This window comes from Colias philodice, chromosome 8 (genome assembly GCF_061535455.1).
Source record: "Colias philodice isolate Cphi_HAF_F1 chromosome 8, ilColPhil1 Martin Lab GWU primary, whole genome shotgun sequence".
Lineage (NCBI taxonomy): Eukaryota > Metazoa > Arthropoda > Insecta > Lepidoptera > Pieridae > Colias > Colias philodice.
This window is the reverse complement of record NC_143093.1, coordinates 4,570,862-4,592,938: the sequence shown is the minus strand read 5'-3', so window position 1 is coordinate 4,592,938 and position 22,077 is coordinate 4,570,862. Positions and strand designations below refer to the sequence as shown.

Here is a 22,077-nt window from a genome sequence, read left to right as displayed (position 1 = left end):
GTGTAATTTTCACGAAAATTGTTTCAAATTGTCATTTTTGGTACTTATTACGAATATTAAATTATGCATACGAATGATTTAATTTTTAAAAATTAAGTGGAGCAACTTTCCCTTAGTACATTTGTATTATTTACATATAGGATGACAGGATGCATTTGTTTGCACTACTAGACCAAGCCCTTAAACATACCAAAATAAAAATATAAAATGCAGAATGAACAAAAATTTCACAATAGGCACCGTTGTCGCTACAGAGCTACAGAGCCATCACTACCAGGTAACCACGAAAACAAAAACATAGAAAGCATAAAAGTGGTGTTTACTACATATTATAATATCGATATGAAATAATAATACTATAATAGCATTATATTCACATCTGCTTTTACTAGGTATGCTTTACTAAATAAGGTCAATTTTTGTATACTTATAATAATAATAAGATACAGAATTATTATATAGTAGCAGACTCTTGAAATACAGTTAAAAACTCATATAAGTATAACGCGAATATTGCTCTGTACACAATAATGACCTTTAAGAGCTTTGGAAAACCGACCATGGGGTTTTATTAAAGCTATTACTTTCCTTATATGTAAATTATCCACATAATATTTTATTCATATTGTTTATATAAAAACTTCAGCTAAAAGAAAATGTGAAAATTCTGCGAAAAAAGATATAGTTATGTTGTTTATACTTTGAATTGATATGAGTTATCGAAAAGGCGTTCAAATCTTAAAATGAATTTGTTTCCGATTCTTAAAAAAAAATTGTATTTTGAAATGTGTAAAAGTGGAAAAAAATAACCACTACATAGTTAAAAACAGAGTCGCTGTCTGTCCGTCCGTCTCTAATATAATCTTTAGAACTTCTCAACGGATTTTGATGAGGTTTTTTAATATTATTTTTCTTGAGAAAGCTTTTAGTAAATCATTTGTTTGATTTTTTTTTTCAAAATGAGCGAAGCCGCTCGGAATAAGCTAATAATTATTATGTTAAGACGTTATGGACTAAACAGTATGTACTACAGCTAATGAGCTAATTTGATTGAATATAATACTTTCCACTGATATTGTTCCATAGGAATTATTATTAGGTATCACAATAAACAAATAAAACAACAATTAATTTTCATTTTTTATTAACAAAACATTTACATATATACACAATTAATTTTCATTTATACAAACAAACGCCAAGAGAAATCGTTCCTTACTTATAAATTATTGTATTAATAAATAATATTTACACTAGAGTCAGTCATAGTAGAATCATTTCTTTTCGCTCTTTTCTTCTTTTTTAGGTTCCTCAGAGTCTTGTTCTCTCATGGGTAAGGCACCATGTTTCCAACCTTCAGGGTAGCCATGCTTCTTGACGTCATCCCACCAAAGTTGTTCACCTTTCGCGAACAGCAAGTAAACCACGTTGGTGACTACTAACACCCCGAGACAAACCCAGAACGCCACTCGCCATTGTTTGAGGGTAGACTGAAAATGAAAGTTTTAATGAAGTAAACAATACGTGGTTTTACGCGTTAATTATTTCTAGGCAGGAAGTTGAGTGTTTATTTACATTGTTTTATTTGACTTAAGTGTGCTCTACATCGTCTGAATTTCATTGCTTCTATTTAATACGACATGCAAACATGTTTTTCGTGCTGTTTGTGTTATAAACATTTTTGTTCTGTGTAGTTTAATGCATTAAAAACATAAATAGTATATTAGCAATTGTCGTACTTAAGCTGAGCGAAACAAACGAGAGCTTTAGGTCTGTGTTACGTACAATTTACTTCAACCGTCAATATAACAAATTACTAAATTAATCTCTTTACTTACTTGCGGTGTTAATAGTCCAATCAAATACGGTGAGATGATGCCCGAAATAGCAGCTATACCGTTCACCAAAGCGGTGGTGGTACCAGCGTAGTTCGGCGTGATGTCCAGAGCATTAATCTTCATTCCACTGTAGTAAGCTCCCATGAGCGTCATAGCGGCAATGAACCAGAATACAGCGAGGGTGGTGTTACAGCCTGAGTAGGAGGCCAGGATGATGCATATACCGGGACCCGTGGCAGCTGAAATTTTGTTATTATTAAGTGTAGATATTACTATCGAAGATAAAGTTGCGGAAAACATTTTGGTTTTGAGGCGTTTCGGAAACGGTGGAATAAAATAATATTATGTTTAAAATAAAATGTAAGTGTTAAGTAATAAAATGTAACTTTTATTTAGTACCGGACAATAGAATAGTTTTGTCGATAACTTAAGAGTTCAATTCAATTATGGTAATTTTCCGTTGGTATATAGTATACAGGGTGTAATCGTTAAGTGTGTACAGGCGATTATTCCGTAAGTATTGCAGATATCAAAAAACTTTAAACTGATATCGAAAAACGAACGATTACACCCTGTATATCACTAATTCTTTGTTGTTTACAAATATAGCATAAACAACTTAAAAGGCATTAATTATAAAGTACATTTAAGCATGTTGATAATATTATCAACAACTCTTCGTGCATAAATTTCAATTGTACAAAGTAAGTTTAAACAAAAACTAAATAATAAAGTAGGTACATCTGGAGGTTACTGTAACTTAAGAGTCATTGTCAAGGCTGTACGTGATTCACGATCACTGGCCTCTATTATGTAATGAACAACAAAATTCGATCAATACTAAGTTTTTTATTTACATTATGAAAAAAAAATTCAGATCAAATACATAGGTATATTTTTTGTGTACAAAATATTTTTCTAAATATTTTGTACACAAAAAATATAAGTATGTATTTTGCGAAGTATAATATTACAAATTTATAAAATTTTCACAGATAACTGAAAAGTAGAAACATAATATTTGATGTGAAAATTTGCACCAAGAATACCATAGTTAATATTAATTTAATTATAGTTCATTCCACGTGCCAAATGTTTTCTATAAAATATTACTAACGTAAATAGATAAATTCTAATTCCAACAATAATATTGTTGAAGTAAATCCCTACTACACCTTATTTATACATATAGCCTTGATTCTATTGCTCTACACAGCCTACGGCAAATATCTTCTTTCATAACAAGGAAGTTTGTTTTATTATAATCGTAAGCTATAGTTTTCAATATAAATAATTTGGAAAATCCAAAAGTGCACGCCTCATAATTTTTTTTTTAATAAATATTTATTAATTATTATTTTTGTTTATTTAATAACAATTAAACCACATCGAATCAGACCCTGAAAAATGAAAGGGTTCTATTCCTGAGCATACTCAAGCGTAAGAGAAAAAAAAAGACTCGATTAGTAAAGTATTTCGGTCGCTATCGTGTTAACAAGAAAAAGGATCCGCACATACAGACACACGGACGTCCAAGACAGAACTTTTTTAAACTGTTTTTAACTAGTTTAAATAACAAAAATGACATCAAAAATATCATGAACGTTAAAAATAGTGTTTTTTCTTAATATGTGTGTGTATGTATTATCTTACAAGTGCAATGTATGATACATAAAGACATTTTAAGTTTGAAAAATCAGATGTTTTGCGCGAAGTGACAGTAGTACCCACCTCAACGCTTCGCTTATGAGGCGTGCAATATTCAAAATTGATGGAAAACGCTTCTAAACGTTAAATATCTCCCTTTTCAAAACATATGGAAAACAATGAAGGGCATTTAAATAAATAAATCAACACTTCAAGTCTTACCGATAGTTGTGTATATTTTTCTCGCATTCTGTATATTGTGAAAGCCTCTCTTCACACAGAAGTCGCACACCATACCAAAGAAGAAGGAAGCTATCCACATAGCCACATACGGAGCCGCAGATAATAGTCCAGCTGATTTTATATTGAATTTCAATACATCTGTCATGTATTTTGGTAGATCAGTGACCATTGTGAAGTATCCCCAATCATGGCCGATCTGAAAAAGAACGCAATTTGTTAGAATTAAATCTTCCGCAATAGAATCTCGGGTTCAATCTGTTACTATTATGCACGATTTCAATTAGGTAAAATAATAGAGAACGCATAATAATTATGTGACCATGTATGCAGTTTCACTATAAAATACGGTGTAGTTTTCAAGTAGGTATTGTATGAATTTATTGCAGATGTTAAAATATTATCCTTTTGTTCCTTTGTATCTCCAAAATTTAGTAGTATTAACATCAAAGTTCAAAGCGAATTTTCTTCAAAACTTTTTAAAAATATTTCCATTTTTTCTTATAAATTAATATTCAACAAACTTGCAAAAAACACTATGTAGAGCACCATACTAAAAGTAAAAGTCATTAAAATTCTTACAGCGGCTATAATCAAGGACCACAGAGGGACTGATCGCAAAAGGGCCTTCCAGGGCACAGGGTCCAATTTCTGTTTCTCACTGTGAATGAGAGCGTCCACATTTTCGTTCAGGAATTTCTTCTCACTGTCCGATATGAAGGGATGGGTATTTGGAGTACTGTAGCATATGAAAATCTGTAAAAAAAATAATATAGAATAAAATATTGATTTAGTAATAATCTTAGCCTCATCATCAATTTTATAAATAATTCAATTGCTTAAAAACATTTTAGGATAAAGAACATGTTTTACATTTTTATGAAAAACTCACTTATAGCCGATGTTGAAATACACAAGTGAATAGTATACAGGGTGTAATCGTTAAGTGTGCACAAGCGATTATTCGGTAACTATTGCAGATATCAAAAAACTTTAAACTGATATCGAAAGTACTTAACCTAATGAGTAAAATGGCCATAATAAATTTTTAAAAATAAAACGAGAAATAACCAAAAATGTTACATTAAACGCTCCCATACAATTTATTTCCCATACATTTTGTATTCATAGTAGATTTTCGAAGTGATGTCCTTATTGTGCAATACAATGAGGAGGTCTATTTACAGTTTCTAAATGAACTTCCCTCCAAATTTGCGAAGTAATTAAAGCAGAAAACCAAAAAAACAAAAAAAAAAGCTAAAATCTTTCATATTAAATGTATAGGTTGATCCAAAAGTAATGATAATTGGGTATTTCCTGTGCACATAAAAATATAAAATAAATGTTTTATGCTTGCTCATGTAATCACTAAGTTATCACAAAAAAATTATATCTACAGGCCACGTTTCCAAGTATTAACATTAATTTTAATGTGAACAGTGCGAGCCAGAATGTTTCCGACGAAAAGAAGAAACAACGATTCAACATTTAGAGGGTGAATTTCTAAATTTTTAATGAGATCAGGATAATTTTTTGTCACGATTTGTGACCATGGGCGTTACCTGGGTTCACCATGTTTATGCTGAAACCAAGAAACAATCAATGGCCTGGATGCGAGCTTCCAAAGAGACGGTGAAGATTTTCAAAGTGAAAATTAGTGGGATAGATTAAAGCCGTAGTTTTTTGGGACGCTGAAGAAATGTGGAATATTTTAAGAAGGTAGCCACTACTACACAGGGCTCTTACTACACAGACCAAATTAAAAGATTGCGGGTAGGTTAGTAAGAAAAAGAGACATGGCAAACTTCGGTCTTGAATGTTGGTTCACCAAGACAACGCACCAGATCACAAAGCGTCAGTTGCGATGGCTGCCAATCAAAAATCGGCATTGAAAATGCTTGAACACCCACCCTGTTTGTAAGATCTAGCTCCTAGTTAATTCTATCTCTTACCTCGGCACAAGAAACACCGTCGATACAAGAAATTTTAAGACGACAGCGAAGTGATGGCCGATTTTGAGGGGTTTTTGTAGATGAAGTCAAAGTTTTTTTTTTCTAAGTTAAGGAAAAAAAATATCGAAGTATATTATCTAGTTAGAAGACTATCTAGAGAAATACATAATTATTTTAACTGCAATGACCTTGTTTAATATTGATTATCATTACTTTTGGATCAACCCATGTACATGGGATATTCATATCTCATACTAAATGTATGGGAGGGTTTAAAGTTAATTTTTTAGATATTTCTCGTATTATTTTTAAAAATTTATTATGGCCATTTTACTCATTAGGTTAAGTACTTTCGATATCAGTTTAAAGTTTTTTGATATCTGTAATAGTTACGGAATAATCGCCTGTGCACACTTAACGATTACACCCTGTATATACATTATTCATAAATTCGTATTGTTTTGGTAATTTCTATATTATTCCTAATTTTTCTGGATATAGCAAATTATTCGCTCATGTCAAGTGGGAATTTGTTGGAAATTTAAATAGATATCATTGATGCGTAAATATTATGTCTAGATGAGATGTTTTGCCGAATGTTGATTTATGAAAAAACATGTTAATTTATGTCTTACATGATACATAATATGGACTAAATAACTTACCCAAATAACGAACCAAAGCAGTCCAAAACCACCAAACAAATAGAAGACATTCTCCCAGCTACCATTATGCATTATAAGACCGGAGAAATAAGATCCGCCGATGTTTCCAATTTGGGCGCCTCCGAAAATGATAGCCCCCATTCGAGCTCTCTCATTTTTCGGAGCCCATTTTGACACCATAGCCATTAAGGCGGGCATTGTTGGACCCTGGAGAAAGATAAAGCAATTCGTTATCAAATTTACTACGTACTAGCTGAACATTACTTATGTGGAACCTAGATAAAAGAAATCTGTATGTCAATTCATAAATTCAGAAAGTTAGATTATGTACCTTTCGAACAGACTTAAAAGAAGGAGGTTCTCAATTTTATTGTAATTTTTGGGTGTGTTATCCCACAACTTACTACTGGGTGAACCAATTTGATAAATCTTTTATTATTTGAAAGCTGATGTAATATCATTTAAATGGGGTATATTTCTGATAATTTTATGTAAGTTTAGTTTATTGTTAAAAATAATAAATTATTTATAAATGAGTTGAATGTTGTAGTCTATCCATTCATCTATCTTCATAAGATTTTCGTTTATAAAATAAACAGAAAAAAGTTAGTACACAATCCATACCATAAAATGTTAGCATGCCGTTTTATTATATCTTTGAAACAAAGAAACTAACAGTATTAAAGGTGTAATATATTTGTATAACCTACTTTATTCGACCGTTCACAAGGTAACATTTATTATTAAGGAAGGATTCAGCTTTGGGATTAAGATAAAATGTAACTACGGATTCATACTCAAATAGCCAAATACATTGTACAATTTATATTTGTAGATAATTTGTGTTTCTTTTTTGCATTGCCATTACAACAGTTTAAATTACTAGGTAGTTTAAATGTAGATAGTATATTTCATAAGTGCATCTCGGTATTGAAAATGTAATGATATATTACTCATGGTTTATTGTCAGTGTGTATTTATAGTATGTAGATAATGTAATTAAAAAAATTTGATATATTTTCTCAAACAGGAAAAATTATTCGTACTCGTAACAAAAACCTAGGACCACCACTTTAGTTCTGCTCCAGAAACTAAAGTGGTGTAAAATACCTTTGATAGCAACTTCAGTCATACATAACCACTATATTATTAATCCTTCTTTTCACTAACAAAATTATCTAAAAAAGAAATAAAGCTCACCTCTCCAAGCCCCTCCACAACTCTCAATATAAAGAGAGCGGTAGCGCCTCCTGTTTTCACTGCATACGGGGTGACGAACGTACATAGAGCAGTGGACAATAACCCCAATCCCAGAACCCACTTGCCACCAAACTTCTCCGCCAGCATTCCGCCAGGCAAGTGAGTTATCACGTATCCATAGTAGAATGAACTGAGGATTAAACCTTGGGTGGCTTCGCTCCATTCGAATTTTATCGTCTAAAACAATCATTTAGTTGTAAGAAAATTATTTATATTTCCAGAGAGGGATAGATAAGTGAGTTCATATTATGACATAATTTGAAAAAGTTAACTAGATTAAAAATATTGTAAATCTGTAACGCAAAAATTTTGCATCTATGTTTAATCTTCAAGCATATTATATATAAACGCTTAAACGCTCTTCCCGCTCAGCTGCGGTTGTAGTTTAGTCAGGTTTTTCAAGTTTTTACATTTAATAATTGAAACGTAAACAAATTCAACAAACAAAAATCATTAAACAGTTCAGCCGTTCTTGAGTCATTAGATCCTTATTATTTATTGAAATTATTATAACAAATTTATCTTAACAATAACTTAAAGTCCCACAAAACTGCACATGCAGTTTGTCTGTCGGATCAAGCCTCTAACTAAATATATATTATATAATATTATTATCTCTTATAAAATATAGTATTAAGTATATTTATTTAAGTAAGTATATATATTTAGGAGCTTGTGCTTTAGCATTATACTGACTGAAGAAGGTGTTTTCTTAATAATCTTTTAAATTTGTGAATATTTGCTTTTGTTCGTATGTACTCTGGTAAACTATTGAGAAAATATGGTAAACGTTTATCTAGGGTTCGATCTCCAAAATAATTATTGACTCTAGGACTATGACTGACATGACTTTCGTCTATATTAAAATATGTACACGATACCTATGCATAATATACAAGAAAATTCAATTAATTTTTATTAAATTTCAACCGAGCACTACCTGTACTCGGATCTTGTTAAAAATTCACTACAAAACGGGACACAAGATAAAATTGAAACCGTCACGCCACGCGTCACGGCAAGCAGATATTACGTGTCCACATTTAAAATTAATGTACGTAGGTGTATGTTACTGTTTATAAAGTGTATTATATTTTCTGGGAATTCTTTTACTGTAATAATATGGAAGAGAAACTAAACACGGAGAATGAGGTCATTTTTTTAATATTATCTATTTTTTTAACATGAAAATATACCTAGATTAGTTATTATCTAGTTAAACAGGCACTCCTTTTGTTCAAGGTTTGTGTCAATGCAGAAACAATCCTAAACGTTGACAATATCACAAAAAGGGGACTTTTAGTTTTTGGAAAAACTTACCTACAATTGAGATAATATTATACCTATAAAATATATCTATGTTTGATTTATGATAAGTGTGGTATATCTCACGTGTGTATCTAGGAATATTTTTTCTATGAGATTATCTTGAAGAGATTTGATTTATTTTTTTATTATTTTCGATATATTATTATTATAACTAACTAGGTTTCCGCCCGCGGCTTCGCCCGCGCAGTCAAAGAAAAACCCGCATAGTTCCCGTTCCCGTTGGATTTCCGGGATTGCGTCATTTTCCCGGGATAAAAAGTAGCCTATGTCCTTTCTCGGGTATCAAAATATCTCCATACCAAATTTCATGAAAATTGGTTCAGTAGTTTAGGCGTGATTGAGTAACAGACAGACAGACAGAGTTACTTTCGCATTTATAATATTAGTATGGATGTAAGTTATGTAATGTAAAATGTTTAATCTATAATATAAAAAAAACGAATCGCAAAATGTATTGGTAAGCTGCATAACTCAAGAACAGCTGAACCGATTTCGTTAATTCTTTTTTAATAATATTTCTTGAAGTACGAGGATGGTTCTTATGGAGAGAAAACTTAAATATGTACCACGGGCGAAGCCAGGGCGGACCTCTAGTAATAAAATATATTCTAATAATCAATTGAAAAACGAATGTTATTATTATTGTCTATCAGAATTCTAATAATAGAGCTTTAGTTTATGGTAAAGACAGGTTATATCAAAGCGCATCAAAGATAATATATGACAGAATCTTGTCAGGAACAGAAACAATATATTAAAGAAAGATTGACGTATCTCGCATGGGGGCTAAGTACCCTCCACGTGTATCAAATAAGATAAATGATTATAGGTATATTAAAAGGTGAAGTAAAACATTACTGTAATAATAATATTATATTCTTCTATCTAATCTACGACAATTACATAAGGCTGGTTTCGATGGGTTGCATTTAATTTGGATTTAGATAAAGAAAATTATATACTATTATATATTACTAGCAGTCCGCCCCGGCTTCACCCGTGGTACATATTTCGCAATAAAAGGTAGCCTATGTTCTTTCTCAGGGTCTAAACTCTAAAGGTTATCTGTGCCAAATTTCATCAAAATCGCTCCAGTAGTTTATGCGTGAAAACCATACATACATACATACAAACAAACCTTTCCTCTTTATAATATTAGTATTATAAAGATTTATTTATTATTTCTGATGATATTTTTTTATTATTTCTTTAGCGATATTGCGTATAACTTACCTACCTATCTTCATATTATATTTTCTTTGAGGTAGTTACTGGTTAATTGAATATTATGATCTCAAGTTCAATAAAAAGTAAAAATTTAAAAATTGTAATTGACGATTTAAACATAAATACCACCTACTTCATATAATCAGCTCATATTCGGTATTTCGCTATAATTAAATCATAGGAAAGTCAAAACAGTCCTTTGGGTATTTCATCTAACAGATATGAGATAGATTTTATCCCGGGATCGGGAGCTATGCGGGTTTTTCTTTGATTACGTGAGCGAAGCTACGGACGGATAGCTAGTATCTAATCTAATAATAAGTAATCTTTTTACACTAACACCATCATCACTCGCTCGTAACAAAAACTCGGACAATGTCATGGTCGTGTTAGCTACAGCATCCTGGTCAGGACACGCATTGGGATCATAGTGGGCGTCCCCTTCCACCGCCTCCTTCTTCCAGACCATCTGCGTGATGGCCAGGTTCAGGCAGACACGCATGGTATACGCGTTGGCTATGGCCAGTAACGCCATTATAGCCAATACATACCGCTGCGGTATTATGAACACTGAAATTGGAGGTAAATATAGTAAGAATTAGCAGAAGTAACGAACAAAGAAGAAATAAGCATCTAATGTCATAATAACGAAATTTATATGTAAGATTTAATGAAAAGTGCGATAAATTGGAGGTAAATTATGGTAAGAAAGTAGTTTAAATTAAACAAAAACGAACAAGGAATTGATGTTATAAATAACTGCAACAATTTACTTGCAAGATAATGAAATCTGCGATATTTCGAGCATTTAGTTCATTGAAGTTCCTGTCAACTCAGTAGTGTTTAGAATTTTAATTAACAAGCATGATACTCATTGACTTGATTATAACATATTTAAACACCTTACTTTAATTTTATTATACAATGTATTTAAGGACACATTTATATATACTCTATATAAATGTGTCCTTATATAGGGTAAGGTTGCTCAAGTCGTACCCCCTAAGGAAATTATGCTATAATATTCACGACAATTGAAATAATACAAAATAATCCACATTTACTGAATCTTTATTTAGTTGTCTATTATTAAAAAATCACAGAAACTTACAATGTTAATATTAAAATATATATTTTAACGTTTTTCAAAAACATACCTTCGGTACGATTTAGGTGCCTAGTTGCCTAATTCGTACCACATACAGCCTAAGTCGTACTTAGAAAATACACTTTAGTGAAGATATAATAAACTATATAGAAAAATTCTTAATAATAAGAGATCAATTTTAAGTAAGTTAAAATTACAAATAATTCAGTCTGAGATTAACTTAAGCATATTATTTGGTAATTATTTTAGTGAATAACAAAATCTTAGACCTAAATAGAAGTACGAGTAAAGAATTTTTAACAGGTACGACTTAAGCATACTTATCTTTGAGGTTGAAAAATAAAATTACTTACACAACCTAAAAATTTTCTCCTGTTTGAGTATGCCCAAACGATTGACAGATAAGCATTAAAAATCGTTGTTAACAAAGACAAAATATAAAGATAACATTCCTGCCGTAAAAAGCTTATGAATGAGTCGTTAATTTTACATGAAAAGTGATAAAAAACTTATTTTTTGAATTATTTTCGCTGCACGAAGCCGACCGCCTGACCACTTGTTTACGCTTGCTCGCGCGACTAAATAGTTCACGTTAACAACACTAGATGGCCCAATTCAATGGTATCAGACGAGATATTGGTGGGGTACGACTAACGCCGTGGTACGACTTGAGCAACCTTACCCTATCTAAAATACTAAGGCTAATATAAAAATGGTGCATAATTAACAATTAGTCTTAATTATATGTGGATAATTATTACAATTAAGTAAACGAAAACTAGATCATGGTGGAAGTATAACACATACCTAATGTTGCAGAAATAATGATTACCTAATGTCCCTAACACATTATCTTTTAATTATAATTAGTTTAAAATATTAATATGAAAAATCTTATATAAAAATTTACGTATCGCTGATACCTCGTGCAATAGTTAACCACATTTTTTCTGTATTAAAAATTATGAAAAAATAGATACTGATATTACGAATAGATATTTATTTATTCACTGTCCTTGATTCAGCCTATTTCCGTGATGTAATTTGAATCTAACGTTATAACAATTTCATACTGAATTACATGATTATTTAATAAAAAGAAACCTACATTTAGAAGCACGTGTAAATCATGCAATACATAGATATATAAAATTGCAGTCGTACCTGGTTCCAACTGGTTTACATTAAGCAGACGGTTTATATCTGGGAGATTTAGTTGAGATTATCTGGATTTAAACTGTATAATATTAAATAAATATATACGTCTGTAAAACCCACACGATTTGTAATCATTTTGTTAGTAAATTGAAATTAAAAAGGAAATTCTAAATTCTAGTTTTATTTTTTAAACCTTATCAACGAATTTATTTTAATACAATTTATTTTTTTACATATCAATAATATAGTTAATGTAAAAAAGTAAAGTGAGAACGAGATCGTAAAATTGAAGAGCCTGGGTTCGATTCTCGTTGAAGAAAAATGAAAATAGTCTCAGGCTGTGAGTCTCTATCTCAGTAGAGTCATCTTAGCACAGATAGTTCATTCCGTTTTTGTTTGTGGTAAAGGAAATAAATAAGAAAATACGTTCTAAATTCTCTCTCTCTTATTTGGAAAATTCAAAAAGAAATTCAAAAATATTTTAGTTATTTCCAGTAATAATTATTATACATACATACATATAACTATACATTTTAATATCAAAACTCTAAAAATTTTTAATTTATTACTTTATAATTATTAAGGAACAAAACTTATTTATTTCAATTATCCAATTGATTGAATGGTCACTTTATTAATTATTGAAACTTTTCTTTTTGTTTATATATTAAATATTTATATGATTATTTTGAAAATGTAGCGTTAAAATAGCATATAATTTAATAAAATACTCACATTTCGACAGAGCAAGTCGCCATCCCGTCAACATTTTGGCACACAAACTAAAAAAATAAATAAAATCAATTTAACATAACATTCACACAAAAAGTAAACAACTCAAATACTTTGTGAGCACCACACTACTCCACGGTCTTTAGTACGACTATTTGTCAAAAGGAACTAATCAGGCAAATCTACTACGATTCGTAATACAACCAAGTAGCATCTTTGTTAAACATTACAGGCAAAATTAACCCTTCAAGTCATTACAAAGAGTTGACTTTAGCGCACACTATTATTGTTAAAATTGCATCAATACAGTAAAGGTCTCATTGTCACTACCGGGTATAGCGGAAAGGTCAATTTAAGATGCTTTCGACACGTTTGGGAAAAAGAGTTATTTTTCCTTGATGAATGACGCGTAGCATCATTCATCAATCATCATTGTCTTGCCAAGTTTTCCCACTAGTACTAGTCCTCTTATAAGGTTTATGAAGCGACTCTGTTAATTGATTAACATTGTCGCTTATGTATTAAAATGTATTTCATAAATGAGAACATAGATAACAAAATAAAATGATTTATAGATTTTGCACGTTTTCATGACTAGACTATGATTTAAATATAAAGTAGAAAAAGGTAAGAGATAATAGAGCTATTTTCCAGACATCAATTCAATATGCTTAAGTTCCTAACCGCAATACCTATTCCTAAACCGCAAAACCCTATTCAAAAAAATCAATTACTTTTTTAGAGAAGGACGAGTTTTATCCTCCACCAGCAGAATAAATTCAAGGACTATAGTCCTCTAGTCATCTCTATAAAAAAATTAAATATACATTACACTCAATGTTTTATTCTACTTAGTTCATATTATGGTAGTAGTTCACAATAACCAGATAATTATTTGTTCATTTCAGCTTTTTGTGAAGGGATATTTGATTGTATAATTTTTGCTCAAGTCTGCATATCTGGGTTACGAGTCATTGTAATCTCTTATTCAGGACAGGATGAATGCTGTTACGAATGATTTATAAGTATTCATCACATAGTTAATATTGTAATGGTCCGTATTAGTGTATTTTTAATACAGTAAAGAATTTCCAGAAACTTAATGTTCTCAGATAAAACCAATAAAATAAAATATTGTATTGGTTTTATCTGAATGAGATTGGCGTTTTATTGGAATTAGAGTGGCATAATTAGAAAACCGTTAAATACTTTTTATTATAATTATAAACGAAGAAATTAGGTATTTTTATTTGAAACAACAACCAAAAAAACAACAAAGAAAAAAGTTCTGGTCGGGCACTTACATATCAAAGCCAATCAATTTGTACGATCAAAAATTACAAGTGTACCAGTCGATCTGGATCTATCAGTTTTCGGGATCTCAAGAACATTTCAAATACTTCAGGTTTCATACAAGATATAACACTGCGTCATATCTTTTACGAAATACTTGAATTTTCATGTCAACTGTATCATAACTCGAAATCGAATAGCACGTGCACTAATCAGGTGGTATAAGATGCATATCATTGCTCACTCTTGAAATAATCTTGTAACAATGATGTATTGACATCTCCAACCAAGCTTGAATGTACTGGTTATTTTATCAGATTTCCTTTTGTATTTTTCCTCCCTTACTTGGGATAAAAAGAAAAGAACAAAAAAGCCTAACCCACGATACTGTCATCTAGGCCTACAGAAAAATATTGAAATTGTAATTGTTTTAAGTTTTAAGATGGACCCGTAAATGTAGGACCCGTAGATGGAACGAGTAACCCTCAAAATACTGACTAAGCGTGAGGATTATCTAAATTGTTATACTTAACCTTATTAATAACCTTGTTATTATAGCTCGTGTAATCTAATTGTTTCGTGAACTTGCTTAAAATATTCAACATTTTTTAATAATTCAGAGGAATATAATCCTTGTAGGCGTATACTTAAAGCCTAAAGAATTTTGATTATTTATGGATTGATTAAATAAATTAAATAGTACTGCCTATTTTCGTCTATATTCAACATAGAAATAAGATAATTTGCCTTTGAAATGGCCTACTTTCGTGGTACAACTATCGAAAATTTTGATTCAAGGACAATTTGATCATGTTCTTCGTACATCAATCATAAGAAATCAAATGAAAATAATTTAATTGAGATATTTGCTATCACGATAGAATAATAAATTAAATTGCGATTGGTGATGAACCGTGTATACCGTAATAATAAATGATACTGTGGACATAGAGAGCATTCCTCACTGCATAGTATAAACAAAGTCGCTGTCTGTCTGTCTGTCACTATGTACTTATGCTTAGATCTATGCAATGGAAAAAAACACAATATAGACGAAGTTTATAGATATTGACTCAAAAGAAAGAGTAATTTGTGTATCATGACATGCACCTTGAACGACACGAGTGAAGCCATGGGGGAAACGCTAGTATTTCATAATATGTATATTTCATTCGAGAGACGCGAAGAAAGAATCAAATTAAAAAACTTTGAAACATTTTCTTTAAAGATTCCTGAATAGCTTGAACAACAATCTGACGAGCAAAGTACTTATTATGATTATAAAGAACTTACAAATCGGTCAAGAGATTAATACAAATAAATAAATTAAAAAAAAACGAAAGCGAAATTTAATTTGCCTCTCCTATTTCCTTGACTTCAAAAATAAACGTATTTCTTAATTATATTTTAAATTGACTTATATAGTAGAGTCAGGTGACTCTTGCTTACCCTTGCTCTACGATAACTTAGAAAAAATATCATCTAATCTGTGATTCAAGTAACAACACAAGACGAATCTAACGATATCTTAAACTAGATAATAAATAAATTCGTTTGGCGATTGGGAAGATAACAAATGTTACATGCAAACAAACATACATGATGCAAAATAAACACAATAGTGTAAAATACAGTGCGCATTGTAACGTCACATTAAGCAGATCAACAATGAAAGGAAAGCAATATTTTCAGAATTATTTTTATTAAATATCTTTCTAATTGTCCTCCCAGGAAGAAAGAGAGAAAGACAAAGATTTAATCCAACACTACACTACTAAATAAGAAACTACAATAATTAAATTATTATAAGTTTATCTTGGCATAGGGTCAACCCGCAGTCATAAAGAATTAATAATTAATGTATTCAATCAACTTTAATAATTACATTATAATTGGTAGTTAATAATTTAAATAATTATTCTTTATAATGGCACAAGCTTAAGAGGATAGTAAGATCAAAAACAAAAATTAAAATTGAGATGGTCAAGAATATATTAAAAGTAAATAATCGACAGTTATTATTATCGATCTAGTGTTTGCTCTAAAATTAAACTAAACGTGTATAGGAACAACCTAATAAATAAAATATTGATGAACGTTTCAACACAACATAATAATGGAATTGAACATATCGTTTTTAGTAACTTTAATTTACAAATTAGTAACGTTTTGTACAAGATACGAACTTAAAGTTGGTGGGTACAGATTACCTAGGTATTGATACCCAAATATTAAATATCATTCAATTATTTATTCAAAAACAATTACATCAATAAAAGTTATTCATTCAAAGTTAAAGAGTTTCTGAAATTGCTGAAACCGTTGTTTCAGTTATACAGTTACAAATAAAATAACATAGTTATTGTCCCTATAATATATACAAACTAAACGAATATATAAAGATTTATACACATACCTCTATTGTTCTGAACCCAAAATTATTTGAATTCGTAAAGGCTTGATGGTAGCGATCCACACAAAACTCGTGTGTGAACTAAATTTGAGGCAAAATATATTATATTTCGCGCAGCATTCACATTATCTTCGGCTGATTGACGTTATCAGCTCCTAAGGGTTCCCACTGTGTACCAAGATGTTAGCTACAGCTGTTTTTATTTAAGAAATAAAACAATGCCTTATAGACAAGCTGAAGAGACGTTTCCTTCTCACTCTATAAACTAAGAAACTCAAATTTAAAGAAAATTTGCAAAAAAAAAATAAAAAAAGTCGCTGATATTCTTACCGAAAGGTAAAAACGTATAATTGTTAAATTTAATTCTTACGCTAAGTTTAATTCATCGATTCCAATACGAGTATTTTTACAGATTTTTCATTTTTGGCAGAGGTTAGTGTCGAATTATTTTTCACATACATTTTTGCGTAAAAATTACAAATAGAAAGTCTTTATATCCTCTCCTTTCCTATTGTTAAAGGCATTGCTTTTATCAAAGGCATATATCCTGAGACAAAGAATGTTCTCAGTTAAAAAGATATCCAAAATGCAATCAATTTTATTCAGGTTTTTAAAGGAAATGTGGTTGTTTTATAGCAATAAAAGAAACTGTCTGGCCGTCAAGTAAATATTATGTTACGAGGCCAAATAGGTAAATCTTTTTATCAAAGTTTGACAAAGGATTTTTACATAATAGTATTTTATGGTTGCATAATAACCATAAGCCGCTGAATTGAGATAAAAAGTTAAACAAACAAATAATATTAAAGGTTTGTATTGTCATCGTAATCTATGGAAATTCTTTATGGACGAAGACTACATTAAAATAAATTAGGAAAGATATTTGGATCTCCAAATAATTCTCTCTATATGAAATCCATGGGAAAATTAAAGTTATCTCGCTCGCTGCAAAGTGTGCAAAACGTCGGAATAATAATTTAATGAATAAACCGCGTTAAAATCTTTGTTTTTTTTTAAACTTACATAATATTTGTATTTTATATGAAGTATTTTTTGTTACTTAACTTGAAAACAAATTACATTGACCTATTTATTCCGTTTTCAATTAATAAAAGGTTACTATTTGACCTCACTTACCTTACTGTTTGTCTTACAAACGATTAAGGTTCGTAAATGAAGTATATTATGTAGACAGTATAAGGTAATGAACCTTTATCAATATTAAATTGAAATTTACATAAATTTGAATTGTGATAATATGTTGCACAGTATATTCGAAAGAATACTCAATGTGGTCCAACTTGAAAGACGTTCATATAGATTGGTTTATTTCAGCTACTTTCATAGTATTATGTCCTATGGAATTCTACTATGGGGCAGTGCAGCCGATATAGAAACTATATTTATCTTACAGAAAATAGCCATTCGCTCTATATATAATTTACGTGCTCGGGACTCACTAAGAAATCTCTTTAAGAATACTGGTATCCTTACTGTACCATCACAGTAAATACTTAATAATATTTTGCATGTACACAAAAACGCCGACTTACACACAAGAGTAGGAGATAGACACTGTTATGGCACAAGGAACAGAAATAGAATTGAAATGCCATTTTTCCGATTTGCTAAATTTAAAAATTCATTTATGGGTCAAGGTATACGCTTTTACAATAGAATTCCTCATAATATTAAAGAGTTCTAAATTTAAAACTTATATAAAGAATGATCAAGTTCAGAGAGCGTACTACAGTATTCAGGAATATATGGACACATGGACGATAAAAACCCATGGAGGGTCGTCGCGTAAAAACCACAGGACAGTTCTTTGGCACATTATCTTATAGTCCATTGAATGAGTCCCTCCAAGGGGGGTCTAGAGTGCGTGAGTTAGTAACGTAAGATGTTTTTCCGGAAACATGTCAAGAATCCCTAGGTAATAAACATACTAAAACCCCGAGCCACTAGGAGGAGCCCCGGAGTGGGGGGAGGGGGGAAATGGGTCCATTTTTTCATTTTTCGCTTAAATCCCAAAAACGGTACATGTTAGAGAAAAACTTTCAAGGAAAAGTTAAAAGGTCGATGAAGTATAAATAAATGTTTGAGTTTGAGTTTATATTCATTTACTCAAGTAGACTTCTTTTAGAAATAATTGTGTAAGTAGGTAGTCATCACAGGTACCTACCTATAGTGGTCCCATGCAGAAGTCTATGAAATTTATTAAGATGAAAGCATATTGTTGCAAGCGTGGGTCCTCATAATTGAAATTATACTATGAATTGTTATCGTAAGTACCTATTTACTTATTAATTATAATATTTATATAAAATAATATTTATAATTAGATGTATGTTTTAAAATTTGCTGTTTCTTCTTCGCAATTTTTTTTAAGGGCCTTAATATGAAAAGTTATGTAAGTAATAGTCAATATACCTACGTATATACACGTCACGTCATTTTAAAGCTTTGCAGATTTGATGAAAGTATATAAATAAAGAGATAAGATAAATTACCGCAATGAATTATGCAAACTTTTATCAATTATCCTATAATAATTTTAAGGAAGTAAAGACATGGCGCAAATCTGGCTGCAATCATGTAATGTATTGAATGATTAAGTTGATACCAAAACAAAGGCTACCAAGTATCGCCAGTTCAAAAAAGAGCATTTCCCTAATAAAACGAACTTCAGCCTATCTTGAAAAATAATAAAGGCGAAAATAAAACACAAAGATATTATGATAATAAGGTTCTTGTTCGTTTAATACTAGTTACAATATTATTAACCATACTCTTATATATTAAATATTAATAAGTATGTTCACAATGTACAATATGTAAGTTTCTTAATTTTAATTCCAATACAGTCCACCGGCCGTGAAGGCAAACTTCAGAACCGCTTAAAACAAATCGAACATCACTCGAACACGACACAATTTTAGTATAAAAAATACGCACATTGTATTGTGCAATCCCGTCATTTGATAAGAGTGTACGTTATCATAAAAACCTTTATACAATAATCATGATACATCTTAAAACAACAACAAGGCTTTGTGCATGACGTGAAAAGACGTACGATGAACAGATATCATTAAATTGTGGCACTTGAATTTAAAATTATGCGATACAAATTGTAGCGTTCATGTATAAAAGTAATTACCTATCGACTGTACAACACTACCTACGTTACATAGAAAATACATACTCGACTTGGAATACATGGAAACTTTACTCAACAATTCGCTGAATGATAACCAAAGTGAATAAAAATAAGTAAAGAAAAGTAATAAAGGCTCACAACTTTCTTTAACAAAAATAATAACAATTTGGTAGAGTTATCATATTTCACATTGCAACGTAAAGCCCTTCTAGGTATACCTACTGATAAGATTCCCGTCATACTGTGATAAAACAAAAACAATCCAATACTATAATATCGTTTAAAAGATATCGCTTGAGTGCAGAAAACTACGTAAAATACAATGCGTAAAATCAAATCTTTACAGGAAAATCGATAGTTTGTATAAAATATGGCAAAAATCAATGGCATAGTAAACTGCTCCATATAATTGTACGTAATGACTAGCTCAACCATAAATTCGTTAGAAATGTTAAATAATATAGACCTACATTTGAGAAAATTAGTTTCATAATATTCATTACGATTGAAATAAAATTATCCTAATGATAGATACAGTTAAAATATTTCTAGCATACGTTATAAAGTAATGTTAAATCTACGCAGACTTCGTAATAAGACTATATAAATTGACAAAACTAAAACTTTCATCACCCTTACGTTAAGTACAGAATTCGTCCTTTCGCAAAATTAATAAATAAGTATCAAATATTCGTTCATTATATTTACAATACTTTAGTAATATACTAAAATTTTTCGTACTTTGTTATGGGAATTAGTTACATTATATCAATTAAACAATCTTGTACTTTTTGGTGCTACTGTTTCTACAATATTTATGTATGGAAATTTCCAAATAAGATCCATAATATAAAATATTACGTAAAAAGCAAACATACTTAGCTACTAGTTCTACTGAGTTGATAATACATATATTAAACGTAAAATTTAATGAAATACACTAAACAGTAAAGGCACCAGCTACATTTTCACACAAGAATTGTACACCTATTAGAAAACTACTAAAATCTATTAAATTAAAATTTAATAGTAAAATAATTACATAATAACTGCTATTAAAATATTTCCGACTGACAAAGAAAAGGCACAGTTACATTAGTGCAATCAACAATGATAATTAACTAATTCCCCTAACTTAATAAATGACAAATTATATTCGTATATTAAAATACAGCTTATACATTGTTATCGATATATTTTACAGATTATTTACATGTCATTGTCGCAACTGCAATACACAAAGCAATTTCGTGCATAATTTTATCACATTGAAAAGGTAGTTCAGTCCAAGTTACTTCCAATAACGCTTTTAGTTAAAATTTCATTAAAACTTTTCGAAATCACAAACATAAAATCACGAAAAATGTCTTATCTGTCTTGTAACTAAAACTTTACACCAAAAGCTTAAATTTCATATTTCTATTTTTCATAAGAAATTAAAGAAAAACCTTAGAAATTTCATAGATGCCTTTATAACCCAGAAAAGAATTTCAGTCACTGCAAGCGCCTATACACATATTATACGAAGATAAAATGGATACATGGATAACTACTAAGCTAAGTAATAAAATATTTTTTTTACATTGTACCGGCAATTTGGGGCAATATACAAAGGATGGTTGCAAATAGCAATCAATGGCAGTTACAATAAGGCCACTATTTGCTTGTAATTTTTATATCAAATTCACTCATAAAGTGTTCAGAAGCAAATACATTTTCAATTGAATATCCTTTTTATAATACATACATATTATGTAGGGTACATGTGTACTGGGTGGGGTACGTGTGTACTGTGTGGGGTACATGTGTACTAGATGGGGTACACGTGTACTATACGGGGTACACGTGTACTATACGGGGTACACGTGTACTATATGGGGTACACGTGAACTATATGGGGTACATCATACATGTGTACTGTGTAGGGAACACGTGTACTATGTAGAGTACACGTGTACTATATATGGTACATGTGTACTATATAGAGTACATGTGTACTATATAGAGTGCATGTGTACTATATAGAGTACATGTGAACTGTGTATGGTACAT

General features: G+C 30.5%; 1 protein-coding gene across 2 annotated transcripts; it reads right to left on the bottom strand.

Moving 5' to 3' along the window:
- Positions 1 to 1,155: 1,155 nt before the first annotated feature.
- On the bottom strand, positions 1,156 to 16,954 carry LOC149486470 (dietary and metabolic glutamate transporter-like). 2 transcript variants are annotated; one of them, XM_089698123.1, is made up of 9 exons: positions 16,866 to 16,954; positions 13,160 to 13,206; positions 10,499 to 10,728; positions 7,543 to 7,779; positions 6,343 to 6,549; positions 4,308 to 4,481; positions 3,708 to 3,924; positions 1,839 to 2,077; positions 1,156 to 1,490 (listed from the first exon to the last, which is right to left on the bottom strand). In XM_089698123.1, exons 2-9 carry the CDS (start codon positions 13,191 to 13,193, stop codon positions 1,275 to 1,277), a joined length of 1,554 nt encoding a protein of 517 aa, XP_089554249.1. In that variant the 5' UTR covers positions 13,194 to 13,206; positions 16,866 to 16,954; the 3' UTR covers positions 1,156 to 1,274. The 2 variants fall into 2 exon arrangements, with proteins under 2 accessions (XP_089554249.1, XP_089554248.1); XM_089698122.1 differs by lacking the exon at positions 16,866 to 16,954 and having other exon boundaries at positions 13,160 to 13,317.
- Between the last annotated feature and the right edge of the window lie 5,123 nt (positions 16,955 to 22,077).